This window comes from Barbus barbus (genome assembly GCF_936440315.1).
Source record: "Barbus barbus genome assembly, chromosome: 1".
NCBI lineage: Eukaryota > Metazoa > Chordata > Actinopteri > Cypriniformes > Cyprinidae > Barbus > Barbus barbus.
This window is the reverse complement of record NC_136729.1, coordinates 6,267,063-6,285,523: the sequence shown is the minus strand read 5'-3', so window position 1 is coordinate 6,285,523 and position 18,461 is coordinate 6,267,063. Positions and strand designations below refer to the sequence as shown.

Here is an 18,461-nt window from a genome sequence, read left to right as displayed (position 1 = left end):
AATGTATTTTACATTTACAGCTATATTTTTGTGATTGTTTTTTTATGTATCTATTTATTTTGATTTTTTAAGTTTTGTAAAATATATTTTTCCTATTCATTCATTACACTGTGTGTGTGTGTGTATACACAGTCAAACCAAAATTTATTCAGACACCTACAACATTTCTCACATTCTCAGATTATTCACTATAGTTTAGAAAATGGTAATAAAATATGACAAGAACTGAGTTAAACTGTTTCAATACAAACTCATCTTGATGATGTCACATAACCGTGATTGAAAGGTATGTAACAAAACATGGTCAGGTCAAAGTGTCATCAAATTTTTGGTGACTGTATGAATTATTTCTGGGTATAGGCCTAATATGTCACAGTTTACTTTGATTAGCCTCACTTTATTGAACTGTAGTGTCTTGCACCTAATAAAAAAAAAAAATCTAAAATTGTGTGTGTGGTTTCATTTTCTAACACACTTTCAGTGTGACTTAAGTGTCCAAAAATGATCACTTTCAGCCACCAGACCTCATGAGTCTAAATGCATTGTTATAAATCAATATTTAACAATGAACATGCAGTTATGAATTTTAGAATAAAAACGAAAATCTTAAATTATATTAAAAAAAATTATATATATATATATATATATAGAGAGAGAGAGAGCCTATGTGTATATATAATTGTATATGTATATATGTGTAAATGTAGACATATATATATATACACATACACACACATAAATATAGAATATGTATACATGTAAAATAAAAACAAATACAAAATATACCAAAAATGTCTGTGTGTGTATAAATATATTAACTTTGTTAGTCGACCGCCGATGCTTCTGTCCACATCCAGACATCAGGTCGCCCAAACGGATCTTATCTGGAGTCTGAGGAACAACGGAACAGCTTCATGATCGCTAGATGTGAGAGGAAGAGAGAGACATGCTTCAGTGCCTGCAAGGAATCATACATTTTGCTGTCGAACAATACAGTAGATGTCACACAAATACATGACAGGAGCTTTAACGGCCGAGTTAATGGAAACAGCGGAGGTTTGGGCCAAACTGAGAGCAGCGGCTCTTATTACTTATTCAGAGCGGAACAACAGCCGGCTCTGCGGTGTGTTCATATCGCTTTCAGCACGGGAATACTGTTGCTGAACCCCGCAGCCGACAGATGTGTGCCCTGCTCTTCTCAAACAGCAGCCTGATCGGCTCCTCTCTGGACCCCGAGCATATTCCTGAAAGAAATGGTGAAAACTATCAACAGTACAAAAATAAAAACAAACATTAGACCAAATATTACGTAAAGTTTATGCAAATATGATGACTTTTTGATGACTAAACCAGTGAAAACATCAGAAAGCTGCGTGCGTCAAAAAGTGAGGAAGGAACGTGAGACTCACGTGCCTCCATCGACTTGCTGTGATTGGCTGATTGTCCTGCCAATATGATTTAAAAAACAAAAAAAAACCCTGCCTCTTTTTTTCGCGGACGAACAAAATGAACAGTCAAACTGGAAAAGAAAAAAAGTAATAAAATAAAAAGATAATTGTGGCTTCTTTTTCTCCCTCACAATTCTGACTTTTTTTTCCTCGCAATTTGTAAGAAAGAAGTCAAAATTACAATATATAAAGTCAGAATTGCAAGATAAACGGGCAATTCTCAATAGAGAAGCCGGAATTGTAAGACAGAAATATGCATTTGCGAGAAAAAAGTCAGAATTGTGATAAAAAGACAAAAACAACAACAATAATAATAGCCAGATGTAAACTCAGAATTCAGTGAGAGTCAGAATTGAGGAGTTGCAATAAAAAAAAAAATTGCTAGATAAACAAAATTGCAAGAAAAACAGTAAGATTTCTGCGTGTGACTTGAGTATATGCTTGGAATTCTGATTTTATATCTCACAAATACAAGAAAAAGTTTAAATTGAGACTTAAACTCAAAATAAAGCAACTTTTTCTTTCACAATTCTATTTTATTTTTTTAATTCCATGATGGAAAATGGCTTCATAGGTAGATTAACCTGGATGTAAACCTTTTGAGTGTCTGCATAAAACCTGTGAATTTAAACTGAACTCTAATTAACAATTACTAATTCATCTGATATCATTATTCCAAGGTTTTTTTTTTCTTTATTTACCTGTTGATGTGTTGTCCACCACAGTCCTCATAGTTTAAATTGATATGTTTGATTGTTTTGACAGTTCTCTGTAGATCCCGCCTTCTCGCATGCCACGATTGGTCGACTGTGTGCAATGCCTGCATGCTATTGGTCAAATTAAATTCAGTCTTTACTACCAGCAAGTATGAAAACGATAGGAAAAAGCGAAAACCTGGACATTTTAGGCAATTTTAGAGGGAAAAAGAGGAAGGTCACTATGTGTGAGGAACATTTGTCATTTTTCACTGAGCTAGAACGTTTTCTCCAGCTTGGATCTTTAACCACTTGGCCACATCGTCCACCAAAGAAATTAAAATCTTAGTTTGATATGGATCAGAAGCACTTGTGTCAGTAAAGGACTTCAGAACCTAGTAATTTGGCCGTTCTTTTAAACATCCACCTCACAGCAGAAGCTGTAAGCCAAGCCAGAGAGATTCAAGCCAAAGACTGGCAGAGAGGTGCCAGGAAAAATCATGGCTGGATAATATTTGGTCTTTTGAAAGCCAGGTGATGACACAGCACTGTTTCACATTAAAACCAATTGCCTGCTGTTCAAGCGAGACTCAACAAGCTCCAGTCACCATTATTAATCTGCTTTCAGCTCTTCTGGCCAGTCAGATCACAACTAAAACACATTAAACCAGAGCATTCAGTTTCACACTGGTCAGCAGATCAGCTATGAACATCATAAAACTGAAAATTCATGTTCATGCAAATAAATGAGATGGCAGCCTAACAAAGGCGGTATTCAGTTTTAGTCCTGACATGTTTGTTTCCATCTTTCTTATCGATAAGCACATCGCCTGCCATGCAAAACAAACTTATTTACAAAGCAGGAGTTTGTTCCTTGAAGTCTAAAGCTTATCAGCTGTATAACATCAAGATGTTCCTCAAAGAACATCAGAAACTCTTTTATATGATGTGGTTGTGTTGAAGATTTACTTTAAGTATTTATTTAATTTTGTGGGGTTACATGGATGTTTATAAATTCAAGCCTCTGTGGTTACAATCAAAAATGTAAACAAGTATTTCATTCTGGGAGTGTATAAAAATTAAAAACTCATGTTAACAGCCCACTATTGAATATCTGGGTCTAATATCAGTGTCGATTATGGTTTTGGCTCTGAGTTACACTGTCATTTATCTCAACATCTGAGACCAGAAATGTTGGCTAAATAAATAAATAAGCATCTATTTAGAAAGCACAGATATTTATAATAATTTATAACAAATATTTACATAAAATAAAATATAAATGATCAATTTTAATGTTATTTATAAATATATAAAATTTATATTAAATGATACTAAAATATTTATTTAAAATAAAACGCATACATATACATATATATAGTAATTTATGTTTTTATTTAATATTTTTTAAGATTATTCAAGATTATATCAAATTAAATAAATTTATTAGTTTTAACTTATTTAGCTTTAGTACTACAAGTTAATGTTAAAAAAAGAGAAAAAAAAGTTTCTTCTTTTATTTTTTTGTGGTTTTAGTTAATGATAATAACCCTTATATATTTTTGGTAATGCAAATGCATGGCCTCTTAGGGTGTATTTCCTAAAATTCTAACAGACCTGACTTTTAATCCAACACTTTATTCAAAGTATAGCTAGGAAAAAAAAAAAAAAAAAGTGTAATTTTATCCTCAGTATGATATTACCGTGTTGGATTTAGCTAAATGTTGAGAAAGAGAATAAACATTTAAATGAGCACAGTTTACTCGCTAAGAAAACCACAGATATTCAAGTACAGACAAAAACTCCACTCAGTCAAGCAAAACCTCTAAACCTGCTCATTCCTCAAGTGCCCCGTTTCACACACAAGGAATGTTATTTTAAAGGGGTGTGTGTGTGTGTGTGTGATATCAGGAGCAGTGGGTCAAACGAAACACAGGCTGCTCATGTCAAAGGCGAGATATCTGCTGAATCATAGTCCTGTATAAAGGGAATTGCACAGGGCTGTCCTCAAAAGGTGCTGTGACTCAAACTTAAGCAGGAAAAAAGAAAACGATAAACAGATAAGAATCCACTCTCAGGGCAGGAACACTGGAGGAAAACGGTAGAGACATGGGCTCCATTCCAAAACCCAGCAAGCTGCTCGCTGCCTACTGAGGCACCACGGATCTGACATAAGAGACCTTTTCAGTCCTCAGAAGAGACATAATGAGATTAGAATATCATCTCAAAAAGCATAAAAATATTTATATTTATCATAGTTACAACTAACATTTCTCTCAGATCATCTTGCATTGATTTTTCGTCAAGTTTGTTGCAATGGGACGATGGGAAAAGGTTGTCTATGCAATGTACGTTTAAGGTATCTTGGAACAATGCTGCCTTCATTTTGGCGCAGGTTTAATGGCGAAAGCACATTAAAATGCAGTCCGTGTAGGCAGCCAACACTGTTTTGGAACAGAACCAGTACAGAACGGAATAAGATCTCTCGATAGCACTGATTTTGTGGTGCGGAGAAAAAGGTATAGCTTTGTTTTAAATCGAGTAACGGTCAACGGCAGGAAATGTGAATCGATTCAGGTCTTGGCTTTTGCTTACGTGGGAGTTTCTCCTCGTGTGCGTGAAGACTTACGTTTCATGAAGGTGATGCTTGTTAGCCGCTGCAGTTTTGGGGCCTCCTATAATTACCTGGAATGTTTGCCGGTCACCATCCATTCCTCGCTTCTGAACTCTTCTACCAGGTCACAACTTACGAAGCTTTTAACAATGAGACTTTAAGACAATTTCATTTTTAAAATGTAATCTCACTCTGACTTATGAACTCATGCTGAAAATCATTTCCTAATTTGGTGTTCCAGGTCAAAAATGATGTGACATTATCACCAAATCTTGAATTCAATCTCACTGTCAACTACTTCTTTTATTTATCACAGGTTTTGTCTTTCTTTTTGGAACTGATTGGTCATTGGTCTCATTGATCTGAGTTAATACATAAGTTTTAGAAGGGAAAATACATGATTTGTGAATAATGTTGGCAAAAAAAACCTGAGGTGCATAAAATCTACGATCAGTCGGTTCCAAAAAGAAACAAAACCTGTGCTAACTGAAAGAAAACAAGTTCATAAAAAGATTGAATTCAACATTCGGTAATAGTATATCATAAGACATTTTTGAACAGAAACACAAGTTTAACAGGTGGGACAAAAATCCCCCCAAAAGTAAAATAAATATCAACATTTCTTTGGTTCTAGTCCATTGTGATCAGCATTTTCGGGAAGAAAATCCTATCTGGGTCAAAATGCTTGCAACACAACATGAGATATAATAGATACTCTGGTTGTTTTCTTGGTTTAATGCAAGTTGAGTTATTGAAAGCATCATTTCACAACTCATAAAAACAGTAATGTCCCACAATGAATGACATAATATTTTAGGGTGTGTGAAAGACTGTTTACTGACCTTGTTTATGCAAAGTTAAATCCAATCGTTCTGTCCTGTCATGACGACATAGGGCTGGTAAACCTGGCTAGTTTCGCAAGATACTGGAATTGATACCAGCAAAGGACTTAAGAAAACTCAAGAATTGCACAAACATGCTTACTAGTATCAGAGGTTTGATTGCCAGGAAAAATGCTTTTTTATCCTTGCATAAAAATCGCTTCAGATTAAAGCATCTACTAAAAAGCTGTTTTGCTGCTAAAAGGATGATTTAGATTTAGATTACACATCAAATAACACATTTTTGTATGAAATAATTCATGCAGGCACTTTCTGCACTGAATTTCTTGTCAAATATACATCCATAGTGCACTACAGTAAACATCTGTTAGGGAGTTACCAATAGATCTCAAGTTGTTTTGAATCTGGAATGTTCCTTTAAAAGTGTGCATTTGGATGCTCTAATAAGCCATTTAAAGGTAAACAAAATGGCCTTGACATGATGCATTTTGATAAACATTTTCCATTTTATTAAATATAAAAGTTTTGTCCCAGTTGTATGGGGGCTAACAGAGAACTGAAGTATGAAAACGCTCCAGAAAAGAACGTAAAACAAAAACAGAGTACTGTTGGAGATCGGTCTTTGTTTCAGAAGGCGAGGCGGTGGTTTGGGCCAATTCCCTCTGTGGAGTGCATGGCTCAATCACAGGAGAATGGCCTGTATGCAACCATATCAAAAATTAAATAATCAACAGGAGCAAATGAAACAAGAAAATAGATCGCAAAGTGGCTTGTTGTCGACGTGTTCATAAAGCCGTGTAGAATAGAAATCTGGTCATCGGTACCGCCATCCTACAGTACAATTCAAACGTTTTTCCTGCTCCACCGTCTTGCATTCGGACATCCATGCACGCACACATACACAAGCACGCTCAAACAAAATCACCTACAGCAACTGTGCAAAAAAAGTCTTTGGTAATCAAAGCAATTCGAGATAGAGAGAGGAAAACGTAGAGGAACAAAAACACTATCCATGACTGATACGGTTATACAATCTCTAATATACACAATCTCAGCCCGATATCGTACGAGACCGAACGTTCAATAAATTAGACAGTGGGAATGAGTTGGAAAGATCTACATCCAGCAGTTTCATTCACAGAAGTAAAAAAATAAATCAAAATCAATGGAAACAAAACAGTGTTACAATGGATCCCCCAGACAAATAAACTGGAAAAACAAACCAAAAGCCGAAAAAAAAGGGAGCAACTTTTGATCAATGGCCCTTAATTGTCACAATTAAGATTGTTATTTTATAGATCCCCTTTCCCAAGGATGAATCACTTGTTCATAGCTCTCTGTAAACATTCACAAATAAACATTTACCATTTGCCATACACCACATGTCCGTGTCCAAACTCCCTCTTCCATCATGACGCATTTTCCGGCGTGGTCCACAGCAGTCTGTACGTGAGGTGCCATAAATATAATGCTCAGTATTGGATTGGTAAAATAGATCAATGTTCCTTACGCTGCTTAAAAAAAAGTTCAGAGTCTGAAAGTGTCACGCTGCTCCTGTACAGTTTACAAAACAAGCTCTTATTTCAAAATATATCCACAGAAGTCTTTTCTGTAAAAAATAAATAAGGTAGTTAAAAAACACCATAAAGATGAAGACAGACGGGTGGGTGTGTGCGCTTGCCAGGTCTATTCTGTCCTCATTGAATCGTTATTAGAGTTCGAGATCTGTCGGAAGCCGTGGTCGTTCTTCTCCAACCACAGCTCCGCCAGTTGCTGCGTGGAGCCGTGCGAGGAAGCTTTGGATCCCAGGCACATTTTGTACTGCTTGGAATCAAGGTTGGGGTCGCAAACCACAGGGTGGTGGACATGTACGATGCCGGTGTCCGTACTGCGGAACAGCTTGATCCCAGACTGGACGAATTTGTTAAAGAGGTCCACGTCCTCCAGTCCCCAACCTTGGATGGAGACGTCAAAGCCACCCACTTTGGCCAAGTCTCCTTTGTAGACGCAGACGATCCCGAAACCGTAGTGTCTCCACAAGCCCGTTTTGGAGGTGAACACATAGTGGTTGTCGCTGGGCACCTTGCCCGCGTAGACAACCTTTGGGTCGTACTGGCTGAAGATGATGGGAAAGTACGTCTGCTCCCCAAGTATGGTGTTCCCGCGACATCTGCTCAAGAAGTCGGGGGTAAACAGTAAGTCCACGTCACAGTAGAAGAGCAAGGAATCATTGGTAAAGTGGGACGAGCCGACCTCCAGGGCCAGAGCACGGGAGAAGGGTCCGGAAACTGGTTTGATCTCCATGTCGGCTTTGGGATACTTCATGTGGTACTCCCTCATGAGCTCGATTTGCTTGATGCGCTCAGTGTTGTTGTCCGTACTAAAGAGCAGAATCAGCAACCTGACGTTCTGGTTGGGAATCAGGCAGATCTTCTCAAAGTTGGCCATGAAGCGCACAAAGATCTCGTAGCGTCCCGCCAGGGGCACGAGGATGTTGATCTTCTTCTCTTTGGGTTCTTCTTGTTCGAGGCCGGCTTGGCTGCTCAGCTTGAACGGGACGAGCATTTTGAGAGAGTTGGACAGGAAAGACAGTGAGTCTGAGTCTTGGTTGATCCTGGCAGCCAGGACTCTGGCGTCCATCCCCTCGTCCTCCAGGAACTGGATCTTACTGAAGGTCTGTTGGAGATAGGCGTGCCTCCTTACGGGCACCGTCATGGTCTTCCCCTTGTGCTTCTTGTAGAGCAGCAGGAGATCCAGTACGTACTCGGCCCCGTACATGGGGTTGACCCTTCGGTAGCCGTACTGGATCTCTTTGAAGTCGATGACTCTTCCTCGCGTCTTGGCGTTGGCGTTAATCATCTCCATAACCTGCATGATGATGTCGTCCAGCGCCATCTTCTGCGAGGAGTCGATACCTCGACGCGGAGGCTGCCCGTCCGAGGATGAGAAAATGTACTTGCCCGTGAGGAACTCCCATTCTAGCACCTCCTCACGTTGGTGGGGATGAAAGCGCATGAAGGACGGAGGCATGCCCAGCTGGAGGTCTTCCTTGTGCACCTCGGTGTTGGTATAGCGGCTCATCTGCACGATCTCGCGGTGGAGCTGGATGGTGCGGTGGCGAAGCTCCGCGATCTTGCGGCTCAACATGTAGCTGTGCAGACGATACTGGTATGGCGGGTTCTTGTTGGGGTGAAGGGTTATGGCCCGGTGGATCTTGCTGTTGTGGAGGTCACGGATGTAGCCCTTCTTGTTCGGCTCGTAATTCTCATAGAATAGCTGCTGCATCTGAAAAAGAGAAAATGGGTATTAATGAGTGGTTTAGACATCATAACGGCTGAACTGTGCAATGAAGACAAACCATTAAAAGCTTGGAAACTAAAAACAAGAATGAGCAGAATGCACAATTATTTTAAAATTAAAGGGCCAAACTGAAACGCAAACAAGCCAGTCTGCCTTAAGACACAGGAGAAAGTTGGAAAGTGTCCCACAGACGAATCATGGAATCAAAAGCGATACTGTGACATGGGTAAGATTACAGAACAAGGCCTGTCTGAGGAGTCTGGAAGGTGATACCATCACTAGCACAAGAGTCACACGAGCCATCTAACCCATTTCTAGGCCAGTCATGTAATGTGGTTCGTACACATATATACAAGGGCAAAAGTACAAGAGCAACAATTATTATTATTATTATTATAATAAAGTAATTTCTTCTTAAAAATGTTTTTTATAAAAAAATATAAATGGATAAATAAAAATAAAATACTTAATATAATAACAATATAAATAATAAAATAATAAAAATATTATGTAATTATTTGAAAATGCTACTTTATACGTAAATAAAAAAAAGCGGTTCCTGAAAACTACAGTGCTGAGTGGCCAATGTCCAATATATTATCACTCATATTATTACTAAAAATATCTGAAATGTCTGTGTAAGCGCTACTTTCATTTCATCTAGTAATAAGACCCAACGAACCCATTTCTAGCCAGTCCTGTAAAGTGCTCTATATAGACAAGTGTAAAAGAACAAGAGTAACAAACAATTAAAATAAAAAATGTATAATGTTTGAAAATATAAATATGTATTATTATTTTAAAAATACTTTGTGAAAAAAAAAGATAGATGATAAAATGATGCTCTTCTAACTACAGTGCTGAGTGTCCAATATATCCTATAGGTCTGATATATTATCACTCAAAGTTTAAACGTCTAAAAATATTGCTCTCAAGCCATAATGTAAGCAATGATAGAACAGTTGATATTTGTCCATTATGAGAATAACAAGTACTACTTTCATGCCATCTGTTGCTGCCATTAAAGTACATTGAGTATATTGTGCTTTAAAGGCATAAATCTGGCATGAATGAGACCACAAAGACAGCAACAACTCAGAACTAGTTAAGTTCTCAGATACAATATCCTACAAGTCTGTCGAATCATTTGTGGACTAAGTAATAACCTGCAATCATTGAAGACAAAACCAGGTGCTCCAAACTGCAGCTCTGCTGGCTCTGGCTGAAAGGGTAATAAGGGTGTGAGAGGAACACGGTGTCAATAAGCAGGTTAGATTGACCTGAGAAAGCCTGAGAACGCTTCTCAGCAGCAGTCAGGATTGTGGGAACACTTCATCATTAGCCAGACCATAATTATCCCGACTCCAGGTCACTTCTTTATTCTTAAGGCACTTTATGACTCATTATAAAAATTACATTATGGCCAATGATGTGATGAGGCCATTTGGAGTCAAATACCACTGAGTGGCATCTACGAATAGAGGCAGAATTAGAGAAGTAAAACTTGGAGAGGAACTGAAGGTCGATTCAAAATCAAAATTGGTCCTCACATGCCAGGACGAGGCGCATCAGTGTTATTAACGAAATTATAAGAGCGTCTCTGCCCCAAAGCAACCACTTACATTTAGTCTTTAAGCAGAAGCTCTCATTCAAAACCACTCAAAGCGCATCTTTATTATAGAGGCTTCCCAAACTTTGATTACTGGATAATTGAAGCATGTGAATACGGGATAAGATTGCAGCTCGCTCTAGAAATTTCCATGACTTTCAATTTTGACTCTCAGAAATGATTCTTTCAAGGCTATATTTCTTAAAATTCACAGATATTTCCAGGCTTTTCATGACTGTGGGCTATAAATCCAGGCATTATAGGTGCTCTGCGAGGATACCATGCAATGTGAGACTTCTTAAGCTACTAAAAACACACCAACAATTAGGTCATGAGATGGATTTACTCATTTCCCCCACAATGCTCTTTTCCCATCTGCAGCTCTTCGTACGGCAGTTGACACAAATTAAAATATTTAGACTGCGCTGACATTCAGATAGCAGACGTGTCCCTGTAATGGAGGATGCCAGAGAAATGAACTCAAGCTGCAATCGCTCCGTCACACGACGTCCTCGAGCCTAAACAAATACATTACAACAAGACACAATCACTTCTTTCCCACAGATAAATGCACACTGCTGTATGACAGCATCAGTCTGCTTTCTGTCAGGACTCGACGGCTTTCCATTACAGCCCATAACAGGAAGCTAAAGCGAGAAGGTTCGAATGAGAAAACCTTAAAAGAACAGCTCATCCAAAACACTGAAATGCTGTCATCGTTCACTCGCACTCATTAGAATTAGTCCAGTAAACCACAACAAAATGCTCTACATGAGAACAATAATAATCAGTCAAGCTATACAAGAAGCCAATAAATAAGCCTGTAAATCAATCAATCAATCTCTATCGATCCATCTACCTACATTTTGCATTTTACACACCACACACACCCACACACACACGCAGTAAAAAAAGTTTCAAAAAGTTGGTTCAATTTAAAAATAATGTTACTCTGCTGACTTAAAATTGTTAGTTAAGTCAACTTGAAATTTTAAGACACTCAATGCTAATTTAAGGGACAACTGGAATATTTCAGTTGACTAAACTAAAAATTAAGTCAGCGGGGTAACAAATTATTTTAAGATGAAATTTTTTTTTTTCTTTTTTACAGTGATTACAGCAGTTAGCTACAGCCCCCAAATTCGGCATTCAAGGAGTGTGGATATTTGCCCCAAACACAATTAAATATTTTACTTTTGTGAAACTTTGCTTGTTTTACTCTGGTTGACTCTGCGTGCTTGATGAGAACCAAGAACAAAGCCATACGCATGATTTGTAATGCTCAGGTGAAATGCTATAATAATACTATAAATCTGTGGAAGCATTTGATATCATGCATAAGGCACCATGATTTCTGCAATGAATGAATGAATGGCGGATGGTGCGACGCACTGTTTTGTTTACTACACACATACTAAATCGCGGACAACGCTCGCGGTGTTTTCATCTTCTGCCGTCTCACTATATGATGATATTGAGACACGAATATCATCTCCAGCTGCTCTGAGAGTCATTTCATTAGCATTTTACCGTTTAATTTGAGAAAACTACCGTCATATCACATGATACACAGCAGCTGCAAGTTCCTCATGGAAACCTGTCAAAATAAGTTTAGTTTAACGTTAAGAAACTGTCAGAATATAAGACTCAATGCTACTACTACTACTACTAATAAATATTAACAAATCTTTATTTTTAAAAGGAATAATTCCATTTGCTTTCTTTTTCATTTTAACAGTAAACCTCTGTTGTGCAGCACTTTGTTTGCCAAAAAATAAAAGGGTTTAATTTTCATTTGATTAGGATAAATTAAATTAATGTTTTATGCCTTCATCTGATTACCAGAAAAATTAAGAAGAACATTTTATAGGGCCCTATTATGATTTAAGAAAGGACCCTACTTTCATAAAAAGAATAGGTTTAAAATAACAGGTTTAATTTCTTTTTATTAATTAACCATTTGTAAACTGATGTTTACTGTTCATTTTTCTTTTGAAATTTCAATAGCTTTTGTATTAAAACTATAGTCGCTGAATGTAATAAGAATAAAAAAATTAAAAATAATATTAATAAAAAATAAAAATCGAGAATCGAATAGAATCGAAAGCTTGCGAATCGAAATATAATCGAATCGGGACATCTGAATCGATACCCAGCCCAAGGCCATAGCAAAACTCAGTTAATTATATCTGGATGGGAGACCTCCTGGGAAAACTAGGTTACTGCTGGAAGAGTTGGTGCTCACCCTGTGGTCTGTGTGGGTCTTAAAGCCCCAGGATAGTGACGGGGACACTACTGTAAAAAGCACCGTCCTTCGAATGAGACGTTAAACCGAGGTCCTGACTCTCTGTGGTCATTAAAAATCCCATGGCACTTCTCGTAAAGAGTAGGGGTGTAACCCCGGTGTCCTGGCCAAATTCCCTCCACTGGCCCTTGTCTATCATGGCCTCCTAATAATCCCCATCCACTGAATTGGCTCTGTCACTCTCTCTCCTCTCCACCTGTAGCTGGTGTGTGGTGAGCGCACTGGCACCGTTGTACTGCGGCTGCCGTCGCATCATCCAAGTGGATGCTGCACATTGGTGGTGGTTGAGGAGAGACCCCCTCATGATTGTAAAGCACTTTGGGTGTACAGTAATACAGAATAAAGCGCTATATAAATGCCTCATTCATTCATTCATTCAAACGAGTTCCTGTCATGTGATGCACATTGAAAGCAGTCGCATTTAGCCCTAAGCGAAAGTAAAGCTTGAATTGTTGACAAACAGCAAAAGAAAAATACATTAACAGCGAACAAAACCAGAGCGAGTCCTAATGTGACACGCAGACGCCGAGATCAGAGTAAAGCGGCTCACAGACGAATGTTTGACGTCTCCTGCAGAAGGTTAATGCGCTCCGTTTCCCTTCAAACACAGCGGGAGAGTTGCTTGGCACGGGAGCTCATGTTAAAGTCAACATGTTGTCATATTTGACGCTATTTACGCTCCTAATGAATCGTTCAGTTGAATATCCCGTTAGTCAAATGTGTTATGAATGCGGAGCTTTTCCCATCTTTTATTCTTTACCAGCACTGATTGATTGTGACGTGCAGCTGATTCTCATGACGACTTCTTCTGTTATTATGACAGTGTTGGTGGACTGGTGGATTTGTTCGGGATGGTAATTAGCGTGGGAATGAAATCTGACATGAAGAAGCACATCCCGCCGCTGGAGCATGTAATGTGAGATTACAGCTCAGATTCAATCCATCCACAGCTCCGATAACACGCCACGCTTGATTTACTGGTTTCAGATTGCAGCTGCTGAGATAATGTGACTTATTTCTCCTTTTTCTAACATCTAAAGGAGTGATCTGCTAATAAGCTGCTCCATCATTTAAAGTCATATAAGGCCTAATTCAAGCACATTCACTGTTCATTTGGCTTGGCTGGGAGTAAACATGCTTTCAATATCCTTAAAAGAAGAGTAATGTAGTGCATAAGATATTAAAACCCACTTTCAATTAGACACTGTCTTAATCTCTAAACTGAAAACACAGAAACAGCTTTGATAAAGCAGTATAACAGCTGCTATATGCATATGCAAATGTGCATTTTAGGATTAATGCAGCAACTGATAACTGTACCCATTTAGCCAATATAAGTGTTTCAATACAAAAAATAAACAGCCTTGTCAACAATAAGTTAAAACATATTTGTTGTTTTCAAATAGTATGTGGTGATTTTGAAGTAAATATTGCATCAGATAATGGGTTATTTGCATTTGCAATTTCTACGCATTATTTTTATAATACTATATTTATATAATATTTTATATTCGCTTAATTTGTTTTGTGAATTTGGAGTAAATTCAAATATTTTATCGTCAATTTGAATCAAAGTCATATATGTGTGACTCTCCTTCCCTACAGATCCCAGAAAAGAGAATTCAAAGCGTCCATTTGTGCTGGAACATTTGCCAGAATTGTTAACTCAAAGGACTGTGAAGTAAAACAACGGTAATTATTTCCACTATTTAATGGGAAGCGATTCCTCCAGATGTTAAACATGTGTCCGGGCTGATTTGATGGCCGAGCTCTTCACACTACTGGTGAGCATCAAAAACAGATGGAGACTTTCTCTCTAATATCTCGAGTGAGATGGCGCAGGACTGGACCCAAACAACATTTGTTTATAAATGCATTAAGTAAAAAAAAAAAAAAAAAAAAAAACTGCATTAAAAAAAACAAAAAAAACAACATTATGTAAATTAAATAACAGTCAAGCAGCCATAAACATACAACTTAATTACTTGCCATTTACTGAAAAATGCAAAATATAAAAAAGGTTGAAAATGAACAAATAGTCAAAAGATGTTTTTACTATGCTAAATAAATCTTTATTTTCAAAAATGTAGTTTAGTTGTTTGCCTCTTCAAAAGCAATAAACAATAATAATAAAAAACAAAACAAATGTACATACAAATTACATTACTCATCTAAAGCAAAGTGATGAGTAAAGATGATTTAATTTGAGAAGTCACACCTCTCACATTTTAACAATATTAAAGTTTTATTCCTAATATCATAAAACAGTGAGTAGTTCATTTGGCTCAGTTCAGAGAGTCGTCTGCTGGCTGCTCGCGAGAGGAGATTGTAGCGCCGCTGTCGCTGTATGATGGACGTCTCTGGTCTGGGCCTGAACTGGCACGCTTTCTCTCGCCGAATGAAAACACTTCAGCGTGCCACATTCAAAATCAGCATTATGCAACACTCAATGACGCAGATGAAGCTGCTTCCTCTGCATTACTGTGAAAAAGCCTTGCTGACTGAGAACAAGAAACGTCCTTGAAGCAGAATGAGAGCGTGAGGATGTGCCAAAGGATCGCCCGTCTGCTTCTGGAGATCAACGGATCTCATGAGCAGAAAAGAGCACTTGCACTCGGCCAGAAAGTGACGAGGTCACAAAAAAAAAAAAAAATCATCATGCAAATCGGTGAATACTAGTGCTGAATGCTATCTGCTATAAACATCATTTAATTAATTACTGCTGATACGATTTATAAAAAAATGGTATTTAAACATCCCTTTTAAATAAAACTCTGTTGTTGATTGATAGTTCATTTGTATTTAACACTAAATCCAGAAAACTAAAAAAACAATATATAAAAAAATTTGGGCCCGATTATTGTAAAAAACAACAACATAATAAATCATTAGGATTTATTATTTCAATTAATAAGATGTTTTTATTGTTCAATTTTAATTTAACCATTAAAACAGAATGCAGAAAAATTGTGTTGCACAAACTACATTTAATAAAAATTAAAACAGAATTTTGGGGAAAAAATAAAACAAATTCCTTAGGGCAATGTTTTGTTATCGATACTGCATAAGTTTCATGATTTTAGTTAATTAGATATGTTTTTTGATTATTAGAATTGAATTAAACAATTCAAAAGAAATTCAGAAAAATTTACTGAAAAGGGAAAAAATAAATTTGAAAAAAAATAATAATAACAACAATAAAGTGAAATTAAAAAAACCCTGCTTTCACAGGTCCCTAAAAATGTAATTGTTAAACTATTAATAAACTGTTGTTATGTACATACTTTTTTATTACTAAAATTTAACTATTAAAACGGAATCCAGAAAAATCCGTGAAAAATGGAATTTAGAAAATAATTAAACCGTTTCATAAGGCTCTATATAAAAAAGTCCAAATCTATCCAGGGTTTACACTGAAATGAACGAGTTAAATTTAATAAATGACCACTTGTTAAAATCCTCAGAAACCAAACCTCTGAGTTTTAATAAAAAGCCAACGATTTGTCCATCGATGCCTGCGGATCGGATCATTCCGGCCAATAATTGACCCCATTAAGGGCCGGCGGGGGTCTGTCTCAAAGTACGCCCTCAGCAGGTAATGAAGGTGAGCGGAGGTGGACGCTTCTGTCACTGCCCTCTTTATTGGACCGATTCATGGAGCTTGACACAGATATTCAGCTCTGATAACTGACGGCCTCATCCAGCATCTGTCAGCTGAGCGGCTCCGTGCAGAGAAGAAAGAGCCCCGGAGCGGGACGCTAATAGCTATGGATTCTGGGAGCCCAGTTAGCCGGTCAAGGTCTCCTCATTAACATTTACTGACACACTCGAGACGAATCAAAGCTGAGACTTCAGCGCTGTCAGACGCTCTCTGACCTCCCTCAAGATAAACACGCAAGTCCAGCTGAACTGTCATTATGGGACCTCAAAAGAAGCCAAACCAGGTTCTAAACTAAACTAAAATAAAAATAAGTGAATGAAAGTCAATAAAAAAGTAAACCACTAGTAAATGGAAAAAAACAACAACTAGTAAATAAAATGTTAACTGAAGTAAATTTAGTAAATCTATAGTAAAATAAAACATAACTGCAACTGAGAATACTGAAATACTAAATAACTTTCTATTAAAATAATAAATAAAATTAATAAACAAAATTTTTTTACCGTACCTATGAAATAAATAACAGTAAATTCATATTAATAAATAAATTATACTAAACCGCTATTATTACAATTAAAATAAACAAAAATAAATAAATGAATAGAATATAATCATACATATGAAATGGTAAATAACAGTAAATGTATATTGTCTATTTATAAGCTAATAAAATAAAAAAATAGCTATGAAATTACCTATGAACACAAGATAATATTATTAAAATGATAATAAATAAAATAATAAAGTAAATAAAATACTGTCATACATATGATAATAAATAAGTTGTCAAAAGTTGACAAATGACGTTTCTTACCATTCAAAATAAATAAACAAGCAAACAAACAAATAAATAAATACTATTGTACCGATGAAACTAATAAATAAAAGCTGGAGCTCAACTCGTCATTCAGACGTTTTTAAGAAAGATGGCGTGGCAAATACATGAGACTTGAATGTTAGGAAGTACAAAACACTGAGCAACTTCTAACTACATTCAAGCATCTTTCATCCAAATCACATTTATTTAATTCTACTGTAACCAAAACAGAGGTAGATGCATAAGTGCACGTGAGCAAAGGACAAAGATGAAATCAGTCATCGGCCGTCATATGAAAGCAGCTCTCATTACAGTGATGACAGGAATTTCCCCCTTAATTTCCATTTAAAAGCCATAATAAAAGGTAATTCTCTTCCCACAAACTGCATATCTAATCAGCGATCATATAGCGAATGTCCTTTTCAGGTCATTGCATGGATGACGGACACGAACACCACATAATAACTCAATAAAAGATCATAAAGTTGCCCGTTTATAGCATACAAACAGTGTTTACTGACCTGTTAAGGTCAAGGACAGTCCGTTTATTCTGTATGATAAAATCTCAATGTGGCTCATCCAAGCAGAATTTAGAGATGTTATAAAAACACTTTCAAACAGTTGTTTTTTTGTTTTTAAAACTGAAGCATTACCAATCTGTTTTCTTGCCACTTTGTCGTTAATTGGTTATGAATAATCTTTTTTTGTTTGTTTGTGTGCAGTTCCAAAATATACAAGATATTTAATTCATTATGCTTATAACTGAAGTGTTATGAAAAGATTATCTGTTTTCATATACTGATGCCAAATTTGTCTTGTTATTGTTTTGTTTGTGTACATCCAGCTAAAAATAAAATAAATTCAATTAAATTAGAAAAAAAAATAAGCATTTTTCTTTTATATTTAATTCACTGGATTATCTAAAATAGCCTCACATCATGATTATTTAATAGATACACCTTTTTTCCCATTGAATTTCCAGCATAAATAACTAAAACTTATCGTGGTGATGTAAGACTTTAGTCATACTGCCTACATATATTGTATTTAGAAAAATTATTAGGAAAAAAAATATATATTTTTTTAATACCACTTCATCGACTGGCTTGTCCAAAATATGCATTCGATTATTTAATAAATAAACCTTTTTTCTTATTAAATTTCCAGCAT

The 18,461-nt window shown here is 36.6% G+C and overlaps 1 protein-coding gene across 1 annotated transcript in view; it reads right to left on the bottom strand.

Moving 5' to 3' along the window:
- Window positions 1–5,471: 5,471 nt before the first annotated feature.
- Window positions 5,472–18,461, bottom strand: part of LOC306857156 (chondroitin sulfate synthase 1-like) — an 81,246-nt gene continuing 68,256 nt past the window's right edge. The window contains exon 3 of the mRNA XM_079396897.1: window positions 5,472–8,884. Coding sequence (XP_079253023.1) covers window positions 7,286–8,884 — 1,599 coding nt within the window. The 3' untranslated portion in view covers window positions 5,472–7,285. The remainder of the gene's footprint in view (window positions 8,885–18,461) is intronic.